Source organism: Lampetra planeri, chromosome 36, assembly GCF_965212315.1.
Source record: "Lampetra planeri chromosome 36, kcLamPlan1.2.h2, whole genome shotgun sequence".
Taxonomy (NCBI): domain Eukaryota; kingdom Metazoa; phylum Chordata; class Hyperoartia; order Petromyzontiformes; family Petromyzontidae; genus Lampetra; species Lampetra planeri.
Window position 1 is genome coordinate 1290981 of NC_136142.1, and position 23572 is coordinate 1314552.

The window sequence follows — 23572 nt, forward strand, 5'->3', positions numbered from 1 at the left end:
CCGCAGTTCCCATTGGTTATAAAAACAATACAGTATATATACACAAACATATACATATACACAAACAAATATATACACAACATATATATGTATCCAGGCAATGTGTGTGTTGTGTATTGCCATAGTGGTGCACGAGCACAATTAGCAATCAATCAACGAGAAGAGACAATTCTAATTGGTGACGTTTCGGGCAACGGCCCTCAAATTGATGTCGCAAAACCGGAGCTCATTTTATGTGTCTACGAAGAAGGTCGATTGCCCGAAACGTTGCATATCGCGATATAAATCTTTCATTTGTTGTGTGTCGAGGCCGTGGCGCTACTGGCGTGCGTGTTGAGTTCTCCCGTTGGGCACTCTGCGTGATGTCGGAGACCACGACGAGACTTGTGTGTGTCTCCGTGTTTCAAGTGTCAATACATATGGAGAGAAACAAAAACACAACCCACTTGAGTTGTTATCGTGGGGGGGGGGGTGTTTTTTGTTGACGCTGTTCTTGTTGTGCTTTATTTAAACGTATGTTCGTATATTATTATAATAACAATAATAATGTATTAATTATTTACTTATTTATTTAGGAGCGCCACGCTGAGTCGTAGGACTTTTTCTCCGGGAGGGTCCCGCTGCTGCTACATTGGCGTTTTATTTTAAGATGTTTTCAGCCACCAAAGGATGAGTTGCGTTTATTATTATTATTATTCACGTGGGAGGAAAGCGGAGCACGCGGAGAAACCCCGCGCCTTGCGCGACGGGACAGCGCTCGATCACCGTACAGATGGAAACAGATGGCGATTAGTCCACACGTTTCTGTACCGCCTTCTCCTGGCGAACCAGGGTTTGGCTCATCCTCAACGCCCACGGGAAGGGAGTTTCACGACGTTTGTGTGCGCGGTGATCCACCAACGCTCGCTGCTGCTGCCTCCTCCACGGCGCTGGATTATAGGCAGCCACGCGCAACAGCAGCAACGTAGCCACCACCACCACTACCAGCACCACTACCACTACCACCGCCCGGCAATTGAATGAACGAGGCTGTGGATTGGTGAAGCGGCGGAGGTTCCTGGCCACGTCTGACGCCGAGGGCTGAGGGGGAGTCTGAAGTGGCTGTCGGGTCACCGGATCAGTGTGGTGAACTATGGTCGAGCAAAAATACAAACTCGATACATTCGTCCGTAACATTCTGCTGCTAAGAAAATTAAGAATTGGCGACGTTTCGGGCAATGGCCCTTCTTCTTGGCAGAGAAAACACGATAACGCTGAGTTCTCAGATGTAACAGGACACGTTGCATTATCGTCTGGCAAAGTCCATGATGAAAACATATTTTTGGCGTATTGATTTCACAAACACCAACATCATCTGCGTCACCAAATGAGCCAAATTTGAAAACGTCACCGCGAATAATGCGATTTGGACTCCGCATATCAATCGTCGCTCCCTCCTGGCAGTCGAATGCCCCACGTCATCCTTGCAAATGAGACGTCATCCTGGTCTCCTGAGTTCTCACTCACACAGACTCCAGTGCAGAACCTTTAACCCGCAGCACACGTGACTGTGGCAACGTACTGGCTGGCGTAGCGCCGTCTAGCGGTGACATTTAATCACCGGTCACGCAACAGGGGAATTAAAGTCGCGTTCAATAGATGCATCGTCACGGAGACACCAGGTCAAGTAGAGCTGAACCTTTGTTTGAAATGTTAATTTCGCAAGAACTCCTAACACTTCTAATACATATACAAACGACAAAGATCTTCCCTATAGCCTTAACAGACTGTTAGCGAGCACCTTTGAAGGCCGGAGCGGCTGACGAGGGGGTGCACGAGGCGGTGGGTGGCCCGCAACCACGCCCGGCCGCCTTTGTCTCCCTAATGGCGGTGTTTACGCACCGCGCCAGGTACTCATTTGAGGCTGAGTCGACCGAGGGGAGGCCCAGGACCTGTTCAGATAATCGTCACTGGTGTTGGCCGTGAGCGGGAATCGAACTCGAGTGTTCGCTAACCGCTAGACTACCACTCCCCACGAATAATGTAGACATACACAAAGCTATCGCTCCACAACCTACTCTTAAAAAAACACAAACAATCTACTTGTCAATAACACTGCGGCCTTAAAAGTAATAATATATCATGGAGAAGGGTCATTGCCCGAAACGTCACCTATTATATGTTGTTATTATTTTTAGGCCATAGTGATGTTGATGAATGTGTTAAGGTATTATTTTGTTAATTGTACTGGAATTTGGTATACAATCGACCCGATGGATGTGAGCGATGGAAATCAATGTTGGTATTCAATTTGGGCCCCCTAATATTCACAGCGCGGATGGATGTTGATTGGTCTCACTCAGAGGGCAGCGTCGGTCTGAAATTCCACATCGCTCTAAGCCTGGAGCTAAACCCACGTCCGATTAGCGCGGTTGGATACGTACAGTTTGAAACAAGTTCAACATACATACGCAAACACTAATTCAGAGCATACATGATTATGACTATGCTTGTTTTTCCCCAGGAAAGCCTTACTCAGCGCATTATTGCAGGACTGGTCCTGCCAGGTCGCTTCACAGTAGGGGGCGATGTTGCTGCCGCTCTTTGTGATCCCTTTTGAGTACATTGCAGGTCAACACCGATTACTTTCTACGTTGAGTTGTGTAGCTATGGACGGAAAACTGGAGAAGGCGAATGAAACTCGCGCAGGGCAGGGAGAGAGAAGGAACACACTGACTCCACTTGGAAGGGTGCCCGAGTCAGGAGTCGAAACGTGGAGTTTATTGCTGCGAGCCACGAGTCGTCTCCACCCACTGCGACCACGCCGCTGCCTCATTCATGCCCCCCGTCGTCAGCAAGCCAGGAGGCCATTCGCCTCCCGTGGAGTTTGACTCACGTAGCAATCAATGCCCTCCCCGCGACAGCCGCGGTGAGTACGATGATCGCAGCAATCACGACGCCGAGAGGATTCATTCTACCCTGACCACGAAACTAACTCACGGCTTCAACCTTCATGAGCCCTACCAATAGACCGACAGCCCAACTACACACCACATAGGCGACCTAGTTAAGGACTGGCCCCCGCCATAGGAATGTGGAATTCCCACCGATGGCTCGTGGCCACCAAGCCAGATTAAAACCACTGTAATGGGTTTGTTTCTTTACTAAGAAATAGACTCGAAGAGTTTACGTTTTGTACCAAATACAATCAGTGCGCACGCGTGTGTGTGTCGGCCAGCATTGTTTACAATAATTTGCACTCCTACACACGAAGTTTGCTGGGGTGTTGGTGGTGACGCTTCGTGGGGGGTAATGTGGGAAGGGGGGATAAAGGGGGGGGGGGAAGGGGGGGTAATGTGGGGAGGGGGGAACTTGTGGGGGGGGGGTGCGGGGGAGATGGGGGACTTGGTGGGGGGGGGGATGTGGGGAGGGGAAGTGTGGGATGGGGGGAGGGGTGAGTGAAGTGGGTGGTTGGGGCGGTTACAAAAGCAAACACAAAGATCCCCCGTATAGCCGAAACAGGCTGTTCGGGCAAGTGCTGTTAGCGAGCATCTTTGCAGGAAGGAACGGCACTCGAGAGGGTGTGTGACCATCAGCACGCCCGGCCACCTTTGTCTCCCCAGTGACGATGTTTACACCGCACCAGCTACTAATTTGATGCCGAGTCGACCTAGGGGAGTCCCGGGTCCTTGTGATGACTACAAGGTGCCGCATGACAAAGAGGCCCCCCCGGGGTGCTGACGAGGGATGTTCAGGCTATTGGGGCGAGTGCTGCTGCTGCTGTTTGCGAGCACCTACGAAGGAGGGGGGCACACAATGCACGTGGGGGGGGGGGGGGGGCAGAAAACCGCCTTTGTCTCCCCGATGCTAATGTTACGCACAGCACTAGATAATTGATTGAAGGCTGAGTCGACCTAGGAGACGCCCAGCGCGGGTTCAGAGATTCGCCGCGCGTGTTAGCCGCGGGCGGGAATCGAAATCAGGGTCGCTGGGTTCGTAAGGCGCACACACACAAACACACGTGTACAAAACACACACACAGACACGTACAACACACACACACGTACAACACACACACAGACACATACAAAACACACACACACAGACACGTACAACACACACATACACATACAACACATACAAAACACACACACACGTACCACACACACACACAGACACGTACAACACATACACATACAAAACACACACACACAGACACGTACCACACACATACACATACAAAACACACACACACGTACAACACACACACACACGTACAACACACAGACACGTACAACACATACACAACACACACACACGTACAACACACACACACGTGTACAAAACACACACACACGTACAACACACACACACGTGCAACACACACACACACGCACACACTCTCGATATCGTATGATAGTGACACACACACTAAATACACTCACTCGACACGTACACAATCACTACACTCAGACACTCACTGGAGACACACACACAAGTGACACACACACTATAGACACACACACTAGACACACACACACAGTGACACACACACACTATAGACACACACACACACATGTGACACACACACAAGTGACACACACACACACTAGTGACACACACTAGTGACACATACAGTACACACACACACATAGTGACACACACACACACAGTGACACACACACAAGTGACACACACACACAGTGACACACAAGACACACACACAAGTGACACACACACAGTGACACACACACACAGTGACACACACAGTACACACACACACAGTGACACACACACAGTGACACACACTAGACACACACACAGTGACACACACACTAGACACACACACAGTGACACACACACTAGACACACACACAGTGACACACACACTAGACACACACACAGTGACACACACACACAGTGACACACACACGCGCCACACTCTCCTCCCTCTCCCCCTTTTCCCGCGCGCGCGCGCCCAGCACGCGCAGCGCCCCGCGCCGCGCAGCGCGCCAAGTCGCGAGCCCCGCCCCACGCAACCCCCACGACCCCCACCACCCCCCCACCACCCCCACCACGACCCCCACCACCACCACCCCCTCAAATTACCCCGATCGGACACGCACTCCCACACTCCCTCCCCTCTCACTCCACCCCCCCCTCTCACTCACCCCACCCTTCACTCACTCTCACACTCCATCTCTCACTCCATCTCTCACAATCACTCCCACTCTCACTCTATCTCTCACTCACTCCCTCTCTCACTCCCTCCCTCACTCCATCTCTCACTCCCTCCCCTCTCACTCCATCCCCCCCCTCTCACTCACCCCACCCTTCACTCACTCTCACACTCCATCTCTCACTCCATCTCTCACAATCACTCCCACTCTCACTCTATCTCTCACTCACTCCCTCTCTCACTCCCTCCCTCACTCCATCTCTCACTCACTCACCCCACCCTTCACTCACTCACTCTCTCACTCCCTCCCCTCTCATTCACTCTCTCACTCCATCTCTCACTCACTCTCTCACTCCATCTCTCACTCCCTCTCGCCCACCATCTCTCACTCCCTCTCGCCCACCATCTCTCACTCCCCCTCCCAACCACTCCATTCCAATAACCCTCCAACATCCGACTGCAGCGTCGCGTTGAGAAAGGACATCACTATGACCGTACCACTTCGCTCTCCGCACTCCGAGCAATTCAGCTCCTCTTCCCCGCCGGTGGCTTCACACTTCTCGCGACTGGATTTACGTATTTTATTTGTTGTTATTGTCGTCAAATTCAGCCATGAAAAGTCCACCGTGACGCCTATTAGCGTGGCCATCCAACCGCGGATTAAGAATGACCGGCGGTAACTGTGAAAACTTACAGTACGGCAGTAATACAACAAACCAAGAAGGGCCATTTACCGAAACGTCGTCTTCTGGCCACACACGCGCGCTGTTGCCGACGAGTCGATTGGAGTTGTGGGTTGTCAACTTCTTCCTGGGCACGGCGACTGATGTAGCTGCAGAGCGTCAACGAGCAGGTCACACTCAGAGGGTCAGGCCAGACACACTCTTGTGCGCACCACTGCAACGCAGCAGCAGCAGCATCGCCCAACTGCTTGTAAACAAACTTAACAGCTTAACAACAACAACAGTAGGCAGTGCAGTACAGCAAGTAGGCGCGTGACTTCCGAGTTGTATCTGGACTGCGAGTGGGAGCCGCGGTGGCTAGGAGATGTTAACTACCTCGCCTGGTACACAGGAGGTCGGGGATTTGATCCAGACCCTGACGCCTGCTGCTGTATATTTGGAGTCTGCGCGTCTCTCTCTGCCCGTCGTAGCGTGGGTTTTCCTCCGGGTCCTCCGGTCTTCCCCTCCACATTTATAAACACGAGTTCAGAGTATTTCGGTCGCTCTACATTTCCAACGTGATAAGCCACTTCGTCGAGCTATCACGTTGCTGCCAGCTCGCTTCTGAGAGCTTCATAGTTTAAGTTTAGTTCCCCCCTCCCCACCCCCCTCGTGTGACGACGACTCATGCGCCACAGCTGCCCCGGCACCCTCGGCAGAGACACGAGGCGAGGTCTCTTCCCACGCGCCGTGATCGACACACGGGGCAGGGGGTGCCACTTGGCGCTGTGAACCCGCATGCCCGAGTTCAATTCCTGGTCCAGGCTTTGGAATCGGTGGCGAGTGATGGTTTTATCTGAACAGGTCACCCGAAGGATCCTTCCTGCTCGCGATGTCTTGTTAAAAAAAAACGTCTAAAGGTGTTGGCTGCGGAGGTTTTTGCCCCAGAGGGAATTGCATTAAGGTCTGATTCGTATTAATTGCCTCGGGCATGCGATAATAATGTAGCGGAGGCATTCGTTGAAGTGTAGAGGGCAGCTAATAATGCGCGTAATTCGAGATGTGCGTGTGGAGACGCGCGTGGTGATGCTGCTGCTTGGTTTTAAATAACAAAAAAATCCCCACAACTTTTCCCACCAAGCTACCACCGCTGCCACATCAGCAGCACAACGAATCGTCATCGCCACGATCGCCATCGCCAGTGTTGTTAATGAGTCATCATGGTCATTATAATTCACATTACTACCGTAATCAACAGCAGTCATCATCAACTGCATTGTTCCCATCGCCACAAAGACCAGCGTCAGCAGAACCATTACACCATCCCTCCACCACCGCCACCACCATCATCATCAGCAGCAGCAGCGCCATCATCACAAACCACGCCAATAGCAGCGAACCCCTATCTCCATCCATCCGCGTCCCCAGGTTTTAACCCAAAAGCCACCCGCGACATCTCTCCACACCAACTCCCATCATCATCATCACGCGCCCTCAAACATCCCCCACCCCGCGACCCCCCCAATCATCCCCCACCCCCACCCCCCTCATCTCCCTCCTTTCCCAAACGTCGGCCGCGCGTGCCTGCAGGGGTGACTCATCCGTGGCACGCGCGCCCATTGGCCGACCCGAGTGTGGGAAAGCAGTCGCGCGGAGTTTCACAGACGGCCCAGGAATGTAAAGCCCGCTCCCTTCCCTACCCCCAACACCCCGCACACACGCGCGCACCCTCCTTCCACACACACACGCGCACCCCTCCCTACACACACACACGCGCACGCGCGCGCACCCCCTTGCTCCCTAAGCACGCACGCGCAGCGCACGGTCGCGCACACGCCTCGCCCCGAGCCGGCCCCGCCACCACAGCCATCATCATCATCACCACCACTGCGGGCATCCCTACCCCCCACTCCACCTTACCACCTCCCTCCTCCCCGCCGCCACCATCAGCAAACTCGGCCAAGAATCATAAACCTTCCTCCCCCCACTCCACAAACCACCCACCCACCCACCTCATCCTTCACCCTCCCCCCAGCCACCCCCCTACCCAGCCACACGCGTCTCGCCCCCTATAAAAGGCGAGCCACGAGGCTGTTGTGACCCACAACACGCGCAGGGCTCCCACCACCGCACCGACCGCACCGACCGCGCGCTGCTCGCGTAGCTGCCTGTCTCTGGTCACCGACTCGGCGTGAAGACCCTTCGGCAGCAGCAGCAGCATCACCATGCCCGTGGACACTCTCGACAAGAATGCCTCGTCTCCCGTGGCCGCGTCGACCGCTTGCAACGCGGCGGCGGCGCCCCCAGACAAGCCCAAGTCGGCGAGCGAGCATCGCAAGGTGATGACCAGCGACGGGAATGATGATAGCTTCGGGCTGCCGTGTGGCGTCACGTTCACGTTACGTAGGAGCCGACCTGAGTTGCTGAGTGTGCGATTATAGGGTGTTCAGTTAAATCATCAGCTGAGCTTTTGCTTTCATTCATTACCGAAGGGTGATTAGCAGTGGATCGAGGATGGTTTGGTACGAATATTGCGATAATGATAATTACGATGATAGGGAATGGCTTCGTTAATTGTGCACTCATATTTGCGGTGAGGATATACAGAGAGCAGACGCAACTGTTACGCATTGAACACGCGCCTTGACTTCGCTTTCATTGTCGCTGATTGCTGCTTTAACGACTGCTTTCGCCAACTTTTTGCCATTGCAGTCGACCAAGCCGGTGATGGAGAAGAGGAGGAGGGCTCGAATTAACGACAGCCTCAATCAGCTCAAAGCCCTCATCTTGGAAGCTCTCAAGAAAGACGTGAGTTCCGCACCGTGACGGAATTGTTCAACACAACAAATAACTTTATTTAAACAATCGCCCACTCGCTCACAACGTTCTTCCAAGCGCGCGTCTCACCTAACGATGTGCCTCCTCTCCCAACAGAGCTCCCGACATTCGAAGCTGGAGAAAGCGGACATCCTCGAGATGACGGTGAAACATTTGAGAAGTCTGCAGAGACTCCAAATGAGCGGTGAGTAACGTAACATTCATGTGCTGCGCAACCGCGACCACTCATGCCACACACACACACACTCCGCTCGCGGTATATTCATTCTACAGAACGATACATTGCTATTTTACTACTGCTACTGTGTAAATACATCTATCCTCCGGCAGATATCTTGTAGCGCGCATGTTGTAGTTTCGCCAAAAAAAATTCTAAAGTTTCAAAAGTTGTGGTGCACGAAGTCGACTTTAAAAAACACAGATCGCGCGCGTGATTCCCGCGTAGCAGTTCAAGCAGCGTGACACTCAACTCCCTCTCCCCGTCTCTCCCTCCTCCCTGCCCCCCTCCCCGACCACCCAACAGCCGCCCTGTGCGCAGCAGACCCGGGCGTGCTGGGCCGCTACCGCGCGGGCTACAGCGAGTGCGTGAACGAGGTGACGCGGTTCCTGTCCACCAGCGAGGGGGTCCACGCCGCGGTGCGGACGCGCCTCTTGGCGCACCTCGCCGACTCCATGGCGGGCATCCCCGCCGGGACCGGTGGGGGGGTCTCCCCTTCCCCCCTCGCCGCGTCGGGGAACCCCCCAGCGCTGTCTCCCCTCGCCCTCCACGGAGCCGCGCTGCCCGTCTCATCCTCCTCCACCAACTCATCGGTGTCCTCCGCCACGAACTCCTCCGGCGGCGCCTTGAGTTTGAGCGCTCGCCTGGCCGCGTACGGGGCCGCTGGCGTGCAGGTCATCCACACGGCGGAGGGGCCCTTCGCCTTCATCATGGCCAAGGGCGCGCAGTGCGGCGCCGGGTTCCCCCAGCAGCCCGGGCCCGTGATGGTGCCGCTTTTTGCGGGCGGTGTCGAGGGACAGCAGCAGCAGCATTCTCCACCCAGCAGCCCCCCCGTCAAGCCGGGCTCGCCCCCCCTTCTGGGTTCCACCTCCATAAGCCCAGTCGTGCGGGGACAAGCGCGGCACGGCCAGCCCCTCCAGCCGGTGCACAGGGCCTCCGCAGCCGTGTGGAGGCCCTGGTGATAGATGGACGCCCCCCCCCCCACCCTCACCCTGCCCACCACCCGTCCTCTCATGGGGCCAGAGATGAAACTCGTGGAGACAAAATATATGCCACGTGGGTCACAACAAGCCAGAGTTTGTGCCCACGTGAGGCCCTCAAATGATCAATCGCTGCTTGGGCCACGGGGTTTTGTTGTTGTTCAATTCTCCTTCCAGACGTTTGCAATGAAAATCAAACCACGCCGTGCCTCTCCGGCCCCCGTGGTGTCCACACGCACTGCGGGCCTCGCCTCAAACGTATCACTGCCACGCGCGTCTCCCTGAGAACGCAACGCGAATTGTGCCTTCTTCACAATACTCCTCGTCGGCGTCTTCGACGTTCGAAGCCCCAACGCGATTCGTTTGGTGAAAGAGAGCCGCGCGCGTGCCTCTCAGCGCGATTTTTGTACAGAGCGTGGTCGCTGTCAATACGTTTCACTCTCGTTGCTGTTGTTGTTGTTTTTAAATTATGCCTAATATATGTCGTATGCGCGAAGATGTACATCATTGTGACGGCAGTGAGCGCGTGTCGTCAACGCGTGCCGATATTCGCCCTTGTAGGGCGGTGAAACATTTTTTTTTTACCAAAAAAAAAGAGCCTCTGCTGCTATATGACACCATCATCATCTCGACACGGTGATGGTAGTTAATAAAAAAGAACACATTTTATATATCTATAACGGTGTGTCGCTCTTCTTTTCTTCCAACTCACTCGCGTCCTTCCCCCTCCACCCCCTCCTCCTCTACCCACTGGACTGGCACCGATCCCTCTCCAATCTGATGCGTGTAGCGAACTCCCCAAGTCGCATGACGCCAGTGTCAAGGGTTGAAAGTGTCCCGGTGGCTCAAACGTGGCTACTTCGCAGAGCGCGTTCCCATTGGCGTTCGTAAGCAGCAAGTACTGGATGATTCCACATTACCTGGGACGAGGGCAAGTACGTCCAATTAAACGACCAGCTGATCATCACCGGGTGGTGCTCGTTACTTTATCGGCCGTGGAGACAAGCAGACAGGATGGGTTCACACGACCCTCGTTGACTTGGCTTCGTAATAATCATCCTTACGGGGGGGTGGGTCTCTAAATCGAGTACCACTGTGTGGCTACGACCTGCACACGTGCAGCACACGATTGGGGCGTCACGCGGGGCATGGGGGAGGGGCGGGGAGCACGTGACCATACTTCACCACGCTGGTCAATGCGGGCTGGTGAAGGCAGGGGAACCCTAGCCGTGGGAGCATAGAAGAACGGTACAATAGTGGATATTGCTGTGATGCTGCTCGTAGCGTATCCCCTCGGCAGCAGGTAGCCGATAGCACCTGTTATGCACGGTGGTCTCCCAACTCGGCCTGTGCCTGGCTGTTGTCCATCCAGGCGTTGTCCAGCCTCAAAAATCCTGCTCAGCTTCCGCGGTCTGACGAGATCGGGAAGAATTTCCGTGCCACTTTGGCCACAGGCTGTCGTCAATCGAGCACCTCCACACACCACGGGCTGCCCATCTCCTCCGGCGTCCTTTATTCTTCATCATCTCTGCCTGTGTGATGTGGTAGCATACGCAACGCAGCGACATCACAGTCGTTTGTCATAGGAACGTGGAATTGGCACCACTGGCTTATAAAGTCCACCTCCCGGCATATGTGGGTGGGTGCCACCCGCGATGTTCCTGCCTGAGTCAGGGGGGGGGGGGGGTGGAGTCGGGGGGGGGGGCCGTGCGGTGATTGAGATGTGGGGCCAGCGATGGTTTTTGTGTAAACACGGCCGCGTTGGGTATACCACTCTGGACAATTTCACTTCGCACTGCCCAAACACAAACTCAATCCCCTACACACAAACTCAATCCCCTACACACAAACACACGCACTCAACACCTACACACGCCTGCTGCCTTTTGGCCTCAAACACAACCAACAATTAAGTGACCCGTCACACAGCGGCAACATCATCGTGAACGGGGGGTGGGAGCAGTGGCGCAGTGATTAGCGCGCTGGGGATTTGAACACTTAAACACATGGCCACACACGTTTCTAGCCGCATCAGCTTGGAGCGTACGGTGGCTATTATAGTCACGACATCGTCACAGCCACAAGCATCACACTATTGTGTGAAGATATGTGATGATGGTTGCAGTCGGGTATGGTTTAGTGGATAGTGAGCGCACTGCGTTATGAACCCGGCGACCTGAGTTCGATTCCCGGCCACGGCTAATTAACATCAATGGAAAATGACATCGTAACAGCCGGAGGGTGTAAGTATGATCGATTGTATGCCGATACGCTCCCGTAACGCCTTGCAGCCAGCTTGAGGTCACTACATTCACCGACACGATAAAACATCGATTAATGCAATGCCTACACGCGCCTATGCGTTGAATCGAGAATGGGAAGTATAGTTACACTTCACATACTTCTAATTTACAACCCTTTTTCTGGATGAAGGTCTTCGGTGTGCCTGGCCATACTTCGCCACGCGTTCCAGTGTGGTGGCTCGGAGGCTGTTGAAACGTCAAACGTCACCGATGTGATCCGTGGTCTGAGATCGACCTCAGGTCGTCGGGTTCACAGCGCGGTGCGATGCCCACGAATCGGACCCATGAGAGCCGTTCCTGGGACTTCACCAGCAAGGGATTGATCGTCGCTCATGATGATGGTGTTGCACATTAGCCCGTGCGAGTCGCCTGGTGTGGAGGTGTCAACATCCCCAGGGGGCAGCGTGGGTAAACTTTACCCGAGCGAGCCGTGGTGTTAAGGCCCACAGTAAAGTATATAAACGTACACACACACACGGAAAGATCAGGCGTATGGGCTGCTAGACTGTCGGGCAAAGTGCTGTTAGCGAGCAGGTATTAAGGAGAGAAAAAAAATACTCATTCGACATTAAAACTACATGCGACGTCTTGGGCAATAACCCTTCTCACGAAGAAGGGACAATGGCCGAAACGTCGGCCATTATATACATCTATTTTAAGACCACAGTGTTATTGACGAATTTGTAGAGTTTTTTTTGCATCGTGTAATCGTGTAATCTAATCAGCGGACAGGGGGCCCAGTTGAAATGACGCAGTTGAAAGGAGCTGGTCTCGAGTACAGGATCAGTCCGGCCCGACCCGTCCCGACCTGCTTCTAAGTGATCGTGGGAACGCAGCAGCAAGCAGAGTGGTGTTGAAGACAAGGGCCCCCTTTATACTTTCGAATGTTCGGGGCTCGCGGAATGCACGTTGATACATACAAAGTAATCTAAAGATGCCTCGGTCCTCCGATGGTGATGAGCTCATCATGCCTTCAACAATACCGCGCGAGCGTCAGAGAGGGCGGGGAAGCGATGGCCATTGGGTGGAATTCCTCCTCTCTTTGAACTGCAATGATCTTTGTGCGTCCTTGTGAATGAATATGCGTGCGTAGCAGCAGGCGGGATGGAGTGTGTGTTAATGTGAATGTGTGTATGTATGATGGGGGAGCGGTGTTGTAGTCGTTAGCGCGTTGCGTTACGAACCCGGCGCCCCGAGTTTAATCCTCACCTGTAACGATTATCTGAACTGGTCCTGGGCCTCCCCTAGGTCGACTCAGCCTTAAATGAGTACTTGGAGACAAGGGCGTGGTGTTGACCACCCAGCCCCTCGTGTGTTCACGAACAGCACTTGCCTGAACAGTCTGTGAAGGCTATACGGGAGATCGTTGTCTTTGTGGGTGTGTGAGCGTGCGTGATGGTTTTTTTTTCTCTCGTGCGTGTGTGTGTAAAACTAATGCGTATTTGGGCGTGGTTGTTAATGCGTTTGTCAATAATGCTCGTGTGTTTAATGTGTGTGCGCGTGTGTGCATCGATGCGTGTAAGCCGAATGTTTGTGTGCGTGCATGGGAACTGCGCTCGTAAACCGGCGACCCGATTTCGATTCCCGCTCACGGTCAATACAAGTTAGGATTATCTGAACCGGTTCCTGGGCGTTCTCTAGGTCGACTCAGCCTCAACTGAGTACCTGGTGCGATGTGTAAACATCTCTACTGGGGAGACAAAGGCGGCCGGGCGTCGTGCTGTCCTCTCATGCGCCGTCCCGGCCTTCATAGGTGCTCGCTAATGGCACCTTGATGTCGGTGTGATCTACTATTATTCTAAGTGTATACCACCCTATGCGTGTGTGTATGCGTGTCACAGTTCAACTTCCCCTCAATTGGACTCCTCCTGGTGCCATGTCGCGTTTACGTTTGGGTCTCTGCGCGTTGTCAAATCGGCGGTGGCTAACGGCACCTTCGCCCACCGTCTGTTGACGGCGACACGAGAGGGAGTCTTGAGTCTTGAGTCTCTGTGTGTGTGGGAATGCCTGAGCGGCTGTTCGTGGAGTAGGCGCCGTGGGGAGCGGTGGCGCAGCGGTTAGCGCGCTGCGCTACGAACCGTGGCGACTCCAGTTCAATTCTCACTCACGGGTTGTGCCTCCTCTAGGTCGACTCGGCCTAAAAGGAGTACCTGGAGCGGTGTGTGTGTAAACATCGCTGCTGCGGAGACGAAGGCGGCCGGGCGTGGTGCTGGCCACCCCCCCCCCCTCGTGTGCCGTGCCGGCCTACTCGCTCACAGCACTTGTCTCAACAGTCTGTTAAGGCTACACGGGGGATCTTTGTCTTTGTGAATGTTTGTGTGTATGCCCCTGAGCACTTCGCGCGTGTCCGTGTGTATATGCGCGTGCCTTTATCTTAATGTGTATGTTAATGTGTTTGCGTGTTAGTGTATGTGAGTGTATGTTAATGTGTATGTGCATATTAATAAGTGTGTTAGTGTGTGTGTGTGTTATAGTGTATGCTAGTGTGTGTATTAGTGTGTGTGTGCTCATGACCGGCTCCGATTTGACAGCAGAGGTCTCACTCAGAATCAGTCGAGCGGCATTATCTTTTCATCGGTTGCGTAACGCTGTGTGGAAGCTACCTGGTCTGTCGCTCCGCACGAAGCTTCAGGTCTTCTCGGCCACGGTCATTCCCTCCCTTCTCTACGCTTGCGAAACGTGGACCCCCCTAGTGGAGCATCTTCGCCGGTTGGAAACATTTAGGCTGGCCTGCCTACGATCCATCCTGGGTTTAACCAGGCTGGATTGTGTGAGGAGCTCACAAGTCTTTGAAAGATCTGGGCAAAGTCCCATCAGTGAGCTCCTCCGGCAGGCAAGGCTGCGTTGGCTGGGTCATGTAGCCCGCATGCCCAGCCACCGCATGCCTAAACAGCTTTTGTTCGGCCGGATCGAGGGGGCTAAACGGGCGCGGCACGGGCTAGAGAAGAGATGGAGTGATGTGGTACAGGAGGACGTGGAGCTGAGTGGACTTGCCGATGACTGGTACCAGCGGTGTCAAGATCGGCCTCAGTGGAGGAGGCTCGTGAAGGACGCTACTGGGCAGTTGGAGGCAGTCGCCCTCCAACAACAACGGAGGGCGGAGGAGCGACGCTCACAACAACGCGCGGAGCGCCGGGTGGCTAAAGCACAGCAAGTTGGTACAGTAGGGGGCACAGGTGGTGCATCAGCCAGTCATCTCGGTCATCTTGGTCAGTCGACCCGTGGCACCTGCTGGGTCTGCCCCGTGACCTCCTGCCAGCGGGCGTTCGACACTTCACGTGGCCTCAAGGTGCACATGGCCTGGCACAAGCGTCGTGGTGACGTCACCGCCACTTAGTGGCGAATGGCGGTTGTTGTATGTTAATGTGTATGTTTGTTAGTGTGTGTGTGTTAGTGTGTGTTAGTGTGTTAGTGTGTATGTTAATGTGTTAGTGTGTTAGTGTGTATGTTAATGTGTGTGTTAGTGTGTATGTTAATGTGTGCTAGTGTGTGAGTGTGTATGTTAATGTGTGTATGTTAATGTGTGTGTTAGTGTGTTAGTGTGTATGTTAATGTGTGTGTGTGTGAGTGATAGGTCAGCGGAGGGGGAGGGAGGGTCACACGCCCGTCCTCACAATCTGCGTTTTCCCTCCAAAAACACATGAAAGGAAACGCATCAGCATGGAATATATACTCCGATCCATCTGGCTCTTAATTAAACACGGCCGCGTAACGAACAGCATAGACGAAAGTTCAATTTTTCCTCACCGGTTTCTCAATTGCATAATTATTTATTTTCAATTAATTGTCCCGAGATTGAACAACTGTGATGGCCTTAAGACAATGGCCCCTCTCAGCCCATCGTCTTTCATGACTTCCAAAGCAACTCGAAACACACACCCACGTCATGTTTACATATATATCTACTTGATCGTGGTTTTGTTTAAACTACCACAGCGCATTCATGCGCAGGAGTGATGCTCAGAAGCGCAAATATACAAAAAAAACCATGTCCTCGATATCCAAGCGTTATGATGAATAAATAATAATACTTTGTCAATAGTCGAGTGAAATTGTTTCAAACGAACATTGATCATTCGGTTGCTTTGCGTTTATCTCCGTTTGTGGAAAATAATTTAAATTCCACATTCCTATGGAAAGTGCCAGATCAATGCCCTGGGTGATCCATTTATCGATACCCTACAGAACATTTGAAAACTTCTGCAGATATATTACGCCGTGACTGTTACAATGTCCAATCATCTGTTGACAAGATCTTCAGAGAGGGGCGTTATAGATGAGTGGGGTAACTAAAAATGGATCACCCCTCTATGGCTCTTAACATAAAACGCAGAGGTACAAAACAACACTTTGAAGTGGTATCGTGCATCAACTACAACACCTCTTCATGTAAAAACAAAGAATGTTTCTTACACAAACTAATTTTTGTTTAACTCGCGTGGCAAGCATTGTACGGTACTAATCTGATGACAGCCACCAGGCAGTGATGGAAATTCCACAGTATGATGACGGATCCCAGTTATAACGGTGCCACCCAGTATGTAATGTAGGGCACAACACAACACGGCAAAATCCCCGCATGCATCACATCTCGCCGTCTTTGTGTCGTAGCAGCAGTAGTATCGTGACAATCATCATCAGTATTGTGATTGCGGAATTCCGTGATTTTGGCGGGACGGGTTTGCCTTTCACTCATTGCCGCATTAATCAGGGGTCAGCCCCCCCCCCCTTACTCCCCCAAACCCGGCCGTGCTGGGGGACGACAGATGTCGACCGGGTCCCCCCGTGCCCCCCCCACCCACCCCCTGCCCTCGCTGCCCTCTCCTCTTTGTCCACGCGCTTTGTGACTCAAACACCGCTGAGTTTTGGCGGGAACGTGCGCGATTGGTTGCTTACGGAGGGGCCGGGGTGTAAGGGTGGGTGGTGGGGGGAGGGGGGCAGTGGGGGGGGAGGGCTGTTTAGTGGGAAGAGAGGTCGAGGTGGGCGGGGAGGGGTGTTCATTAAGAGGGTGTCGGGGGATAGGGGAGTTGGGAGAGAGTGACGGGAGATGGGGGAGAGTGATGGGAGATGGGGGAGAGTGATGGGAGATGAGGGAGAGTGGTGGGAGATGGGTGATAGTGATGGGAGATGGGGGAGAGTGATGGGAGATGGGGGAGAGTGATGGGAGATGGGAGAGAGTGATGGGAGAAGGGGGAGAGTGATGGGAGATGGTGGATAGTGATGGGAGATGGGGGAGAGTGATGGGAGATGAGGGAGAGTGGTGGGAGATGGGGGAGAGTTATGGGAGATGGGGGAGAGTGATGGGAGATGGGGGAGAGTGATGGGAGACGGGGGAGAGTGATGGGAGATGGGGGAGAGTGATGGGAGATGAGGGAGAGTGGTGGGAGATGGGGGAGAGTGATGGGAGATGAGGGAGAGTGGTGGGAGATGGGTGATAGTGATGGGAGATGGGGGAGAGTGATGGGAGAAGGGGGAGAGTGATGGGAGATGGGGGAGAGTGATGGGAGATGGGGGAGAGTGATGGGAGATGAGGGAGAGTGGTGGGAGATGGGTGATAGTGATGGGAGATGGGGGAGAGTGATTGGAGAAGGGGGAGAGTGATGGGAGATGGTGGATAGTGATGGGAGATGGGGGAGAGTGATGGGAGATGAGGGAGAGTGATTGGAGTTGGGAGAGAGTGACGGGAGATGGGGGAGAGTGATGGGAGAAGGGGGAGAGTGATGGGAGATGGGGGAGAGTGATGGGAGAAGGGGGAGAGTGATGGGAGATGGTGGATAGTGATGGGAGATGGGGGAGAGTGATGGGAGATGAGGGAGAGTGGTGGGAGATGGGGGAGAGTTATGGGAGATGGGGGAGAGTGATGGGAGATGGGGGAGAGTGATCGGAGACGGGAGAGAGTGACGGGAGATGGGGGAGAGTGATGGGAGATGGGGGAGAGTGATGGGAGATGAGGGAGAGTGGTGGGAGATGGGTGATAGTGATGGGAGATGGGGGAGAGTGATGGGAGATGGGGGAGAGTGATGGGAGATGGGAGAGAGTGATGGGAGAAGGGGGAGAGTGATGGGAGATGGTGGATAGTGATGGGAGATGGGGGAGAGTGATGGGAGATGAGGGAGAGTGGTGGGAGATGGGGGAGAGTTATGGGAGATGGGGGAGAGTGATGGGAGATGGGGGAGAGTGATGGGAGACGGGGGAGAGTGATGGGAGATGGGGGAGAGTGATGGGAGATGAGGGAGAGTGGTGGGAGATGGGGGAGAGTGATGGGAGATGAGGGAGAGTGGTGGGAGATGGGTGATAGTGATGGGAGATGGGAGAGAGTGATGGGAGAAGGGGGAGAGTGATGGGAGATGGGGGAGAGTGATGGGAGATGGGGGAGAGTGATGGGAGATGAGGGAGAGTGGTGGGAGATGGGTGATAGTGATGGGAGATGGGGGAGAGTGATTGGAGAAGGGGGAGAGTGATGGGAGATGGTGGATAGTGATGGGAGATGGGGGAGAGTGATGGGAGATGAGGGAGAGTGATTGGAGTTGGGAGAGAGTGACGGGAGATGGGGGAGAGTGATGGGAGAAGGGGGAGAGTGATGGGAGATGGGGGAGAGTGATGGGAGAAGGGGGAGAGTGATGGGAGATGGTGGATAGTGATGGGAGATGGGGGAGAGTGATGGGAGATGAGGGAGAGTGGTGGGAGATGGGGGAGAGTTATGGGAGATGGGGGAGAGTGATGGGAGATGGGGGAGAGTGATCGGAGACGGGGGAGAGTGATGGGAGACGGGGGAGAGTGATGGGAGATGGGGGAGAGTGATGGGAGATGGGGGAGAGTGATGGGAGACGGGGGAGAGTGATGGGAGATGGGGGAGAGTGATGGGAGATGAGGGAGAGTGGTGGGAGATGGGGGAGAGTGATGGGAGATGAGGGAGAGTGGTGGGAGATGGGTGATAGTGATGGGAGATGGGGGAGAGTGATGGGAGAAGGGGGAGAGTGATGGGAGATGGTGGATAGTGATGGGAGATGGGGGAGAGTGATGGGAGATGAGGGAGAGTGATGGGAGATGGGGGAGAGTGATGGGAGATGGGGGGGAGTGATGGGAGATGGGGGAGAGTGATGGGAGAAATGGGGGAGAGTGATGGGAGATGAGGGAGAGTGGTGCGAGATGGGTGATAGTGATGGGAGATGGGGGAGAGTGATGGGAGAAGGGGGAGAGTGATGGGAGATGGTGGATAGTGATTGGAGATGGGGGAGAGTGATGGGAGATGAGGGAGAGTGATGGGAGTTGGGAGAGAGTGACGGGAGATGGGGGAGAGTGATGGGAGATGGGGGAGAGTGATGGGAGATGGGGGAGAGTGATGGGAGATGAGGGAGAGTGGTGGGAGATGGGTGATAGTGATCGGAGATGGGGGAGAGTGATGGGAGAAGGGGGAGAGTGATGGGAGATGGGTGAGAGTGATGGGAGATGGGGGAGAGTGATGGGAGATGGGGGAGAGTGATGGGAGACGGGGGAGAGTGATGGGAGATGGGGGAGAGTGATGGGAGATGAGGGAGAGTTATGGGAGACGGGGGAGAGTGATGGGAGATGGGGGAGAGTGATGGGAGATGAGGGAGAGTGGTGGGAGACGGGGGAGAGTGATGGGAGACGGGGGAGAGCGATGGGAGATGGGGGAGAGTGATGGGAGATGGGTGAGAGTGATGGGAGATGGGGAGAGTGGTGGGAGATGGGGGAGAGTGATGGGAGATGGGGGAGAGTGATGGGAGATGGGGGAGAGTGATGGGAGATGGGTGAGAGTGATGGGAGATGGGGAGAGTGATGGGAGATGGGGGAGAGTGGAGGGGAGGCGAGGGGGGGTAGAGGGGGGTGTAGGGGGGGAGAAGGGGGAGAGGGGCGGGGTGTCGACGTGGAGGGCGCACGAGTGACAGGTTTGGACGCAGTGATTGAGGTATTCATGAGGCTGCTAATGGCGCCTGCTATGCAGGAGGACGAGGTTTGATCCCCGACCCTGACGACGCCTGATTATTTGAGTTTGCGTGTCTCTCTCGCCTTGTTGGTATTTCTCCGTGCGTTCAGAGTATTTTGCTGCTGTACATAATCACCGGGGAGACAAAGGCGGCCGGGCGTGGTGTTGGCCACCCACTCGCCGTGCCAGGCTTTCGTGGATGCTCTCCAATAGCTCTTGCCCCAACCACTTTGCCACCGCTCCCACACACACACACACAAGACAAAGATCTCCCGTATAGCCTTCAAGAGACTGTAGGGGGCAAGTGCTGTTATAGCGAGCACCTGTGAAGGCCGGCACGGCGCACGAGGGGGTGGATGGCCAGCACCGCGGATGGTCATTACACACCGCACGGGTACTCGTTTGAGGCTGAGTCGACCTAGAAGGGAGTTCCGGGACCGCATCATATAAACGTCACCGGTGTTGGCCGTGAGCGCCCACCGCTGCCCACGAAGACGCGCTCCCTCCACACCAGCTGCCGAGAAGCCCCACCACGATCGCGAGTTTGGCAAATCGCCGCGTCGGAGTTCTCGTGTCGCAGGGTGCCCGGCGATTCGCAATCGCGACGCGTACGAGGGGGCTCAAGCGGCCACACTACAATGGCAAAGGTGGAACAATAGGACGCGCGGGGGGGTGGGGGAGGGGGTGGGCATTGTGGCGAGAATGTCGGAGGGCGCCTACGCGTCAGCGAGCGACACACCGATCTGTGGGGCGGTGACGAGATGTGAACCACCTCGCGCGGTCTGCGGGAGGTCGTGGGTTCGTTCCCGACTCTGACGACGCCTGCTGATATATATACTTGGAGTTTCTGTGTCTCTCTCTCTCTCTCTTCCCGTGGTGGTCGCGTGGATTTCTCTCAGCGTCCTCTGGGTTTTCCCTCCACATTTATAAACACGCGCATAGAGTATTTGGATGCTATGAAGTTCGACATGATAAGCCACCACTTCGTTGAGCTGTCAGTTGTGGCCAGGTCGCTTCCGAAAAACAGCTACGTAGCTCAATGGGCCTTACCTGGTAAAATAATACGAAACAAGTTTTAGTTTTTGGTTTTCCATGAGGGTCCTGCTGCTGCCGTTACGCTCTGTTTTTATATTTAAGATGCATTTCAGCCACTTAATGATGAGTCGTGTTTATCATTATTCTAGAGCGCGCGAAGAAACCTGAGCACCCGGAGAAACCCCACGCCTTGCGCGAGGGGGCAACGCTCTATCTCCGCACAGATGAAAACAGATGGCGACGAGTCCTTACCTTGCCGTACCGCCAAACCAAAACTCAAGCCAGTTTCCGTGCCAGCAAAAAGTGAATTACACGGAAGTTCATATTACGTGTATTCACCTTCCTGTTATCCGCTGCTAATTGTATCCGTCATTTCAGGCAACGACCCCTCCACAAAGGCGGCCAGTGGCGGTGCACTCGTGTAACCCAGCAGCACTGTGGAGGCGAGGGTTGGTGGATCACGGCACGGATGGCGTTGTGAAACTCCCTTCCCGTCGGCGTCGAGGAGGTGCCATACCCTGGCTCGCCACGAGAAGGCGCTACAGCAGGTGGACTAATCGCCATCTGTTTATATCTGTACGGGGTTATCGTGTTGTTCCCTTGCGCGTGTGGGTCTTCCCCAAGTTGCGCGGTTTTCTGACACCCGTGTAATAATAAATAGGACTCATCAAAAAGTGCCCGAAAAAATACTGAGATAAAACCCCAGTGTAAAAGTGACGTGGCTCGCCTGGATAAATAAGGCATTTAATAGGCGACGTTTCAGGCAATGACCTTCATCATAGCACTTAGAACGCACTTCGGAGATTACTGATGCATGGTAGAACGTCACGATTCGTCCCTGAGGCCTGGGAGACAGACCCCCTCCAGAACTCACAAACAACCGTCAGCCACGTTGCTTGAAAACGCGCGTTGAGCAATCATCTTGTTATTCGCATTGCCACGCCAACAGCAGCAACAGCAGCATTGTGCAAACGCCCTCGTTCATAATAGTCCCGCCGTGCGGATTGTTGTGCCGCGTCGCTTGCGAAGGTCACGGGGTGAACCGGGAGGAGCGCGTTTCGCGCAGAGCGGCCACGGCGGCAATGGGCCCCGCGGCGTCTCCTCCTCCTGCGACGCAGCCGCGCGGCGCGCTCAGCCCTCGGGGGCATTGTGGGAGCGGTGGGGATGGACACGCTGGGCTCCGTCTCCATGAGCACCGCGCATTGTTTACCTGTCTGCGCGTCTACGCGTACGCGCGTGTGTGTGCATACGCGTGTGTGTGTGTACGCGTGTGTGTCTGTGCGTGTGTGTGTGTACGCGCGTGTGTGTATGCGCGTGTGTGTGTGTACGCGTGTGTGTACGCGTGTGTGTGTGTGTGTACGTGTGTGTGTGTACGCGTGTCTGTGTGTGCGTACGTGTGTGCACGTGTGTGTGTGTGTTTAATGTCCAGCGGTTAGCGCGCTGCGCTACGAACCTGACGACCCAAGTTCTATTCCCGAGTCTCACGGCCAACACCAGTGACGATTATTTGAACCGGTCCTGGGCCTCCCCTAGGTCGACTCAGCCTCAAACGAGTACCTGGTCCGGTGTGTAATCATCGTCACTGGGGAGATTGAGGCGGCCGGGCGTGGTTCTGGCCACCCACTCCCTCGTGTGCCGTTCCGGCCTTCATAGGTGCTACTCGCTAACAGCACTTGCCCCAACAGTCTGTAGCTATGTTTAATATATATACACGCCTCGACAGCCTGTGAAGGCGATACGGATGGACGTTGTCTGTGGAGCAAGCGACTCTTTGCGTGAGGGCGACAGCGTCGCGACCCGAGTTCCATTCCCGCTCACGGCCAACTATAGATGACGGATATCTGTGCCTCCCCTAGGTTGACTCAGCCATGCATGAATATCCGGGCCTGTCTTGCTACGGCGTGTAACTTTAGCAGAGGTGAGACAAATGCGGCCGGCACCCGCGGTAGTTTTGGCCACCCACCCTCTCGTGTGCCGTTCCGGCCTTCAACAGATAAGTGCCCGCTAACGGCACTTGCCGCAAACCATCCGTTACAAATGCTGTACGGTGGAGGGAGACGAGATCTTTGTTTCTGTGGTAAAACTACACTCTTCACAGCGCAAGGCGTGGATTCGCTAATCAATGAACAACTCCTCTCAGCACCGGGGGACGGGCGCGGTGGTCGTGCGTTAATGATTTGTCTGCGACGACTCAGCTCCCTTTCTTCCATTTGTGAAGAGCGATCATCACGCCCACCAATTCCACCTCCGCGGCAAAGCCAATTCGCCTAACAGCCCGCCGACAAATTGGCCAAATTGGTAGCAATTGCGTTTAACGCGGCAGGCATTTAATACAATTTAACCAACCCACTTTATTGGGGGATTTATTTATTATTTTACTTACTTGTTCGACTCCTGCCCCCTCCCCCCCGTTACCCCCCTCCCCCCACAC

The 23572-nt window shown here is 54.5% G+C and overlaps 1 protein-coding gene across 1 annotated transcript; it reads left to right on the forward strand.

Moving 5' to 3' along the window:
• Window positions 1-7907: 7907 nt before the first annotated feature.
• Window positions 7908-10532, forward strand: LOC144730684 (transcription factor HES-1-B-like). The gene is made up of 4 exons (XM_078611363.1): window positions 7908-8159; window positions 8533-8628; window positions 8755-8842; window positions 9182-10532. The coding sequence occupies exons 1-4, from the start codon at window positions 8046-8048 to the stop codon at window positions 9835-9837; spliced, it is 954 nt and encodes a 317-aa protein (XP_078467489.1). The 5' UTR covers window positions 7908-8045; the 3' UTR covers window positions 9838-10532.
• Window positions 10533-23572: the final 13040 nt, after the last annotated feature.

What these genes read in the sequence shown, in the direction of transcription:
- LOC144730684 (XM_078611363.1), top strand. Translation starts at nt 8,046, where the DNA reads ATGCCCGTGGACACTCTCGACAAGAATGCCTCGTCTCCCGTGGCCGCG. An exon ending in CGGCGAGCGAGCATCGCAAG is followed by an intron (nt 8,160 to 8,532) that starts GTGATGACCAGC and finishes TTGCCATTGCAG; the next exon opens with TCGACCAAGCCGGTGATGGA. An exon ending in TGGAAGCTCTCAAGAAAGAC is followed by an intron (nt 8,629 to 8,754) that starts GTGAGTTCCGCA and finishes CTCTCCCAACAG; the next exon opens with AGCTCCCGACATTCGAAGCT.